This window comes from Scleropages formosus, chromosome 22, assembly GCF_900964775.1.
Source record: "Scleropages formosus chromosome 22, fSclFor1.1, whole genome shotgun sequence".
NCBI lineage: Eukaryota > Metazoa > Chordata > Actinopteri > Osteoglossiformes > Osteoglossidae > Scleropages > Scleropages formosus.
Genome location: NC_041827.1, coordinates 9,135,243 through 9,142,726, shown reverse-complemented (window position 1 = coordinate 9,142,726; position 7,484 = coordinate 9,135,243). Strand labels below are relative to the sequence as shown.

The 7,484-nt window shown below is 40.1% G+C and overlaps 1 protein-coding gene across 1 annotated transcript; it reads left to right on the top strand.

Annotated features, from left to right (window-relative positions):
• Positions 1-324: 324 nt before the first annotated feature.
• Positions 325-6,487, top strand: cdk2 (cyclin dependent kinase 2). Its single transcript, XM_018725233.1, has 7 exons — positions 325-701; positions 1,347-1,424; positions 2,238-2,358; positions 2,617-2,787; positions 3,375-3,476; positions 4,530-4,733; positions 5,272-6,487. The coding sequence occupies exons 1-7, from the start codon at positions 586-588 to the stop codon at positions 5,374-5,376; spliced, it is 897 nt and encodes a 298-aa protein (XP_018580749.1). The 5' UTR covers positions 325-585; the 3' UTR covers positions 5,377-6,487.
• The last annotated feature ends 997 nt before the right edge of the window (positions 6,488-7,484 follow it).

The window sequence follows — 7,484 nt, the reverse complement described above, 5'->3', positions numbered from 1 at the left end:
AAAACATGCTCGATCTCAAATGGGCGGGGAGTGCGGTGGCACAGTGGGTTGGACCGCAGTCCTGCTCTCCGGTGGGTCTGGGGTTCAAGTCCCGCTTGGGGTGCCTTGCGGCGGACTGGCGTCCCGTCCTGGGTGTGTCCCCTTCCCCCTCCGGCCTTACGCCCTGTGTTGCCGGGTAGGCTCCGGTTCCCCGTGACCCCATAAGGGACAAGCGGTTCTGAAACTGTGTGTGTGTGTGTGTGATCTCAAATGGCTGCATGGACCTTACGTCACTAAAAAGGGCGGGAGTATTGCGAAAGTCTTTGATTGAAGGGGCGTGGCCTATTGAACGCGGGAACTGGCGCGTTCGGTTACTTTTGTTTTGTGTTGGAGAAGGTGTCTGGGTTTGGAGGGCAGTTCAGCTTTTGTTGTATGTTGTGTCAAACTTTACCGCCGCTGGTTGTCTAAGGCGGGTAGCTCAGGAAATAGCACATCCTTTGGGTTTCACAAGATTTTATTTTAGACAAGCGGAAGGGAACTGAGTCCTGCCTGGCCTAGAAAAAAACGGGGGAAGTCAGTTACTGTGTGTTCGCGTGTGTTGGGGACATGGAGTCATTTCAGAAAGTTGAGAAGATCGGAGAGGGGACTTATGGAGTGGTGTACAAGGCCAAGAACAAGATAACGGGCGAAACTGTCGCTCTTAAGAAAATTAGGCTGGATACGTAAGTGTTGAGTGTTGTTGAACCATCCAAGACGATCTCAGTTACGATCTCATCATGCGTCTCTTATTATTTTTAGAAACCAACAACGGCTGTTGGATTCATCACTATGAGAATCATGTCGTAAAATGCACAATGAGAAAACTTGTATGAGTTAAATGAGTGCCATCTTGACTGAATTCTGGATCGACACCTCACTGCTAATTTTTGGTTATTGTTTTCTTTGTCTAGAATGTTGAATTTGTTGCCGCATGCACAACGGATTTACAGGGTGGATTCAGCTACCACACATTCATTCATTGCTGAATTTGCAGTTGACTCGCTCTGTTTTTCACCCACTCCACTCTGTCCCTTCGTTTTCTTCGCTAGCGAATCCTGTTCATCCTGTAAACTACCTCAGATTTTATGTAAACATTTTAATGGGACGTTTTAGTGCAACAATGCCAGTTTACTTTAGAAAAGTCTGCCGTGTAAATGAACTCATGCTTGACTGGGAACCTTCAAAGAGGGGGGTATTTCACGGTTGCTCATTTTGTGTACCACTAAATATCTTCCCCTGCTGATCAGCTTCCGGCTGAGGACAGTCTTACCTTGGTAAAAAAAAATTCAGCTTTGAAAGGTTGCACCTTTCTGTTGTTTTTGTTCCAGGGAAACAGAAGGAGTTCCCAGTACTGCCATCAGAGAAATCTCTCTCCTCAAGGAGCTCAGTCATCCTAACATTGTCAAGTGAGTCAAAAGCCACATGCCACCCTGCCCCCTCCTGCTGCCTGAGAGGCATTGCACCCGACCCCCATGTTGGACCTTGCGGGTGGTAGGCCCACATAACTTCCCCCTCATGTTGCCTTTTCGGGCTGAGCCTAGCTGGGTTATGTGGGCTGCCCGGCTACCAGGCGCTTGCCTAGGAACACTACCCCGAGGCTTGGCTTCAGGGGTAGGTCCCAGTGGCCCTATTCCGGGCAGGGTAAACGTAACGTTTCCATTTTTCATGGGGATTTTTGGACTATGTTAGTCTGGATCTTCATTCCAGCCCTGTTCTCCTTGGGGAGACCCTACCAGGAGCATACTGCTCCCACTATAGCTCTGGAAATGCCTAGATCACGCAAGTTCTTCCGCCATGACAAGGCCCTGATCCAGGAAGGGAGCCTACTTTTCATATTCTTAAAATGTCTTCTACTCATTATTCATCTGAACATTTATTTATTTAGCTGATGCTTTTTCTCCACAGCAACTTCCAGTGAACTCTATGTAGTGCTGTCAGCCCACACACTTTATACACTGCAGTGACTTACACGGCTAGATACAGTACTTACACTGGGTCACTTATCCATACATCAGTGGAATACACCCCCTCTGTCACTCACACACTATGGGGGAACCTGAACAACATGTCTTTGGACTTCATGACTATTCATTCAAATTAGATGATTTTCTTTCTCGATTTTCTAGCTTTGTCTCAATGTAGTCTTTCTAATACTGTACTTTTTTCAGTTTATTACAGTTGTGAAACTCTTGTATTCATCTTGCTGTGTTTTCTGCTAGGTTGCGTGATGTAATTCACACAGAGAACAAGCTTTACCTGGTGTTTGAGTTTCTCCATCAAGATCTCAAGAAGTTTATGGACTCTTCCTCTGTTACTGGCATTTCCCTTCCTTTGGTGAAGGTAAAATCTGTATGAAAACAGACTATGATGTAATCTTGTGAATGCATTTCATAGTAAAATATTAAATGTTAGGTGATAACTTTATTTCTAGCATGTTTTATCTTTAGCTTTAGTGACAAAATTGGTAGGAATGCCTGCAAGTGTAAGTTAAGCAATAGAGAGATTGTAGGATGAAGCAACAGCTGTTTTGTTGACAGGGCACTGTTGACAACTTTTTATTTTCATTTCATGACTTTAAAAGTATCACTGTCTGTACAGAGCTACCTGTTCCAACTGCTGCAAGGCCTGGCTTTCTGCCACTCGCACCGTGTGTTGCACCGAGACCTCAAGCCCCAAAACCTGCTCATCAATGCCCAGGGAGAGATCAAGCTTGCTGATTTTGGGTTGGCCAGAGCCTTTGGCGTGCCTGTTCGTACCTACACCCATGAGGTGAGAGTATTCATCTAGAATGTATGTTGGTGTTGTGGACTCCCGTGGCTTGTTCATTATTGTTGCCCTTCTTGTGAGGGTGAGGAGTCTTAGTCTAGATCTACATTTACATTACATTTACATTTATTCATTTAACAGATGCTTTTTTCCAAAGCGACATACATCTCAGCAAAAGTACAATTTATGCATTACATTAAGAGGATACATAGCTACAGACATGAAAGTCTCAAGCAAACTAGTTTGTTACCTACCACTTGCTGCACCGAGGTTCATCGTTCGAGTAGGTGCGTAAACACAGGATAGACAAATCCTGATACCCTTCCACTATTTTTTTTTTATATTATAAGATAATATTTTTTAAATATTTTTAAAATATTATAAGATAATATCTCCCCAGTCATTTTGCCCCATAATTGAAGTATGGGGCACTAAGTTTCATAAATTATACAAGTAAGGACTGCCTATATCCTTTTTTTCTATTTATCCTGTATTGTGCACTTAAAGATCAGTATGCAATCATAGTTTTTTTTTATGCTAGAAGCATTATTTCTCTGCAGGTAAAGGTAATGGTGCCCTGTCTTTTCCAGGTTGTGACTCTGTGGTACCGAGCACCAGAAATCCTCCTTGGATGCAAATACTACTCCACAGCTGTTGACATCTGGAGTCTAGGATGCATTTTTGCTGAAATGGTAATTGGGTGTCAGTGTTTGTACATACAGTTGATAATGGGCAATTGGAGCTGTAATTAAACATACACGCGCATATGTATGTGTGTCTGTGTTACTGCAAACAAATGAAAGTTCTTTTCTATTTTTAAGATGTGCTTTATGGCTGTCTTCTCAAATACTGCTGTCATCCAAAGGCTATTTATCACAGGCATTTTCTGTTTTATTACCTATACCATCTTGTACTTTACACAAATATCTCCACCATTTCCCACTGAATTTATATGGTGTATCTTGTATGATCAAATTATTTTATCTGGTCCTGGAGTATCCTCTGGTTCTACTTGGCTGTTGGAAGATGTCATTGCAACTCAAGAAAAACATGCAAGAGGAAGAGAACTCTGAGCACAGCTTCAGAAAAATCTAAAATCTTCTATTCTTTAAGCACAGTGTAATTTTTAATATATGTAGGATATCTGTATGCATTAAAGAAAACATTTAAACCTTAAATTAATAAACACTTCACATAAATGTTACTGCATTGAAAAAGTGAACAGGTTAATGGTTTAGTTAAATTAATAGTGTAGTTCAGTTTTGTATGATGCTTGTAACTTTGGAAGATTTCATGTTGGCATATTGTTGGGATTGTTTTACTTTCCTTTATGCGGGAAGAGGCAAGGAGTGGATAAAAAACATTGTTCATTGTTTATAAAATTTTGAAGGATCGGCTTAAGATGCTCAGGAGCAGTTGGTAGCATAACAGTTAAGGAAAGAAAGTTGCAGCCTAAAGCTTGCCAGTTCAGTTCCCACTCCTTGCTAGTTTTGTTCCCTTGAGTAGCATACTCACCTTGAAATACAGTACTTCACAAAACATATTCAGCTGTATCATCAGATTGATACGGTGAACTGCTGGTAGAAGCAATGAATGATTTTTAAAGTCAGTATGATGTATTTCTCATTTGTTTACTAGGGTTATTTAATGGTGATTTACACATTAGATCATTCTTTTGTGTGTATTATTTCAAATACTGAGTCTGCCCATGCTCTTGTTTCCTTTCAACTCAACCTGTTGCTCAGATCACAAGGAGAGCCTTGTTTCCTGGAGACTCTGAGATAGATCAGCTGTTTCGAATTTTTCGAACCCTTGGGACACCTGACGAATCATCGTGGCCCGGTGTCACTTCTATGCCAGACTACAAACCCTCCTTTCCCAAGTGGGCCCGACAAGAGCTCTCCAAAGTTGTTCCCCCTCTTGACGAAGATGGAAGAGACCTCCTGGCAGTGAGTTGGACATGTTTTTCATTACATAAAGACTTGAAAAAAGATTTTATAGAGGTAAAGTCAGAGGTAGTTACTTCAGGTGCAATTACCAACTCCCCCACTTAGAATATTTCAAAATGAAAACCAACCAAACAATTTCAAGAACTGCTTGCCCGAGCAGGATCCCAGCGAACCGGAGCCTATCCCGGAGATGTTGAGTGCAAGGCTGAAGGGGTGGGTGGCACACCCTGGATGCCAGGGTGGGCACGCCAGTCCATCACAGGGCCAAAATAAAAAAAAAAAAAAAAAAAACACATTTATTTAAGAAATTAAAATGGGAATAATGAGCTTGAATTTCACCATTATTCATTCCTTCTAAAAAAATGACATTTAGTCATTTGAACTAGACTTCAAATTACAAATAATGTGAGCATGATGGACAAGAATAGTGTTTATCCCAATCAGATCATTCAAAGAATTGCTTTAATTTTCATCGAAATCTGCATAGGAAGTAGCAAGGAAGGTTTTCAATCAAAACTTCATTCTTTTCTTTCTCAAGCAAATGCTGAACTATGACCCCAACAAGAGGATCTCTGCAAAAAATGCCCTTGTCCATCGATTCTTCCGTGATGTCACCATGCCAGTTCCACACCTACGACTCTGAGAGGCTCTAAGAAACTGGACACCTGTTGATGCACAACATAAAAATTGACTTTAAACATGTCTCTTGATATTTGAAGCTTACAGAAAGAACTCAGGAGGGGAACAATCGGTCTTTTCAAGATTTGTTTGGACCACTTTGGGAGCATTTTGCAATGACTCCAGTAGCTGAAAATTTCAAGTGCAGGCATTTGTTGTTGACTGGTATATTTGAAATGTGTCAAGCAATAATTTGACATTTATACCAAGTAGGAGAAGTTATTTGTAACTTGGAGATTGGTCTAACATTCCACATTTTCTGGTTTCAGCGAGTCATAGTCTTAATGATGAATGGCTATTCAGTGGGTGAAGCAAAAGGCCACTTGTAAATGTGTACAGTTGCCAAATTGTTTTCGGTTTCTGAGTGCAGAACATTAACGTGGAGGTATGACCGCCCCACAACAAGAGTATCTCAGTCAGAAGTGACCTTGCCCATCAGGTTCCATGGCAGTTCCACATCTACATCTCACTTGTGAGATCTGTTGAAAGTGGAGATTGATTTGTAGCCTTTTACAGCACTGCTTCTGTTTAAAACTTGCAGAAACTTCTCAGGAAGGGAAAATCAGCTTTTTCAGAATTCATTGTATTGTGTTGGAGACCATTTTACAATGACACCAGTGCCTTCAAATTTCATGTGGCATCATTTTGTATTTGTTGTTTTATTGGAAGTCTCTATTAAGCTACACGTTGACAACTGATATCTGCTAACAGTATTTGTAAACTTCACATGTGAGCTAACATTCCACGTTTTCCTGTCTGAGTAGTATTTTTTGATAGATGACTTTTCAGAGGGTAAAAGCAATCAGCCCCTTGTGTATATTTGCAGTTGCTAAGTTGTGTTCCGTAATTGGGTGTTTAAATTTTATAATTACCCTGTATTTATGGGTTGCCTCATGAGCACTGCTGATCAGTGTTTATGGGCCCTTTTACATTTGGGTCTTGGAATTACTCTGTAATTATCAGATCCAGAGTTATAGTTAAATGTTACCTATATTTGTACGGGGAAAATAAAACTATTTTAATGAGATTTTTGAAATTTAGTTTCCAATATAATTTTGTAATAGTAGGTTTTAAATGTAGCAAATGTTATGCATGTTGATATAAAAAATAATGCATTCTCACATTTGTGGGCTGCTTATTTCTGTTTCAGCATACACATTGGCAGTTCCAATCTTGTCTGCATTTGGCTTAGATTTATAGGTATGTGCATTTGGCTTAGATTTATAGGTATGCTTTGTGTGTCCTTCATAGGAATAAACTGGCTCCTCAACTTACAAACATGATTGGGACTAGACACCTGTTCAGTACTTGATTTGTCCTTACCTTCAAAGTCACTTTTCCCAGGGAGTTAGTCACTGAAGACTTACCTAATACAGACATCCCTCCATTTATTCACCACTTCGGTTCTATGAAAATTTTTCCTATAATAATAAATAAAAGATAAAACCTTTCAGTCCAACCATTTTTAATAACTGCTTGTGTAATACAGAGTAAGGGTGGTCTGGAGCGTAAACTGTAAATGCGGGGGGGGCGGTCAGGGTACACTGTGAACAGAATGTCAGTGCATAAGTGTAACAGTTATTTGCATTAATTTCAAACATTAAAATGACCAAACATTAAAAATATATAATCTCCACAATCTCCTTTTCAGTCTTGATTTTCAGTGTTTCTTAGCCTCTGGCCACATTTATTCATTTTTACTGTCTACATAATCAAAAGCTTAATAGTACAGATTTTTATCAGTTTATTTATGGGTCAGGTTCTAGATACAGCTATAATTAAAAAAATACTTCTTGTAAGGCTTTTCATTTTAACACTTTTGTCTTTGTGCTACATTTATATCTGTTCAATTAGCAGACATTTTTATCCAAAGTTACATGCAACTTTGTGAAAACAAAAGTGCATTTTTCCAGCCAAAAAAGACATAGATGCAGACGTGATTTGTCAAGTGAGTAAGTTTGTCTGATGTCACAGTTAAAACCGTTTATACTTCACTGGTGGCTTCATACAGAATTGGCAGAAAGTGAAAATTTCAACATTACATGAACAGCAGCACATACAATAAGAAATATG

What these genes read in the sequence shown, in the direction of transcription:
- cdk2 (XM_018725233.1), top strand. Translation starts at nt 586, where the DNA reads ATGGAGTCATTTCAGAAAGTTGAGAAGATCGGAGAGGGGACTTATGGA. An exon ending in GATGCATTTTTGCTGAAATG is followed by an intron (nt 3,477 to 4,529) that starts GTAATTGGGTGT and finishes CCTGTTGCTCAG; the next exon opens with ATCACAAGGAGAGCCTTGTT. An exon ending in ATGGAAGAGACCTCCTGGCA is followed by an intron (nt 4,734 to 5,271) that starts GTGAGTTGGACA and finishes TTCTTTCTCAAG; the next exon opens with CAAATGCTGAACTATGACCC.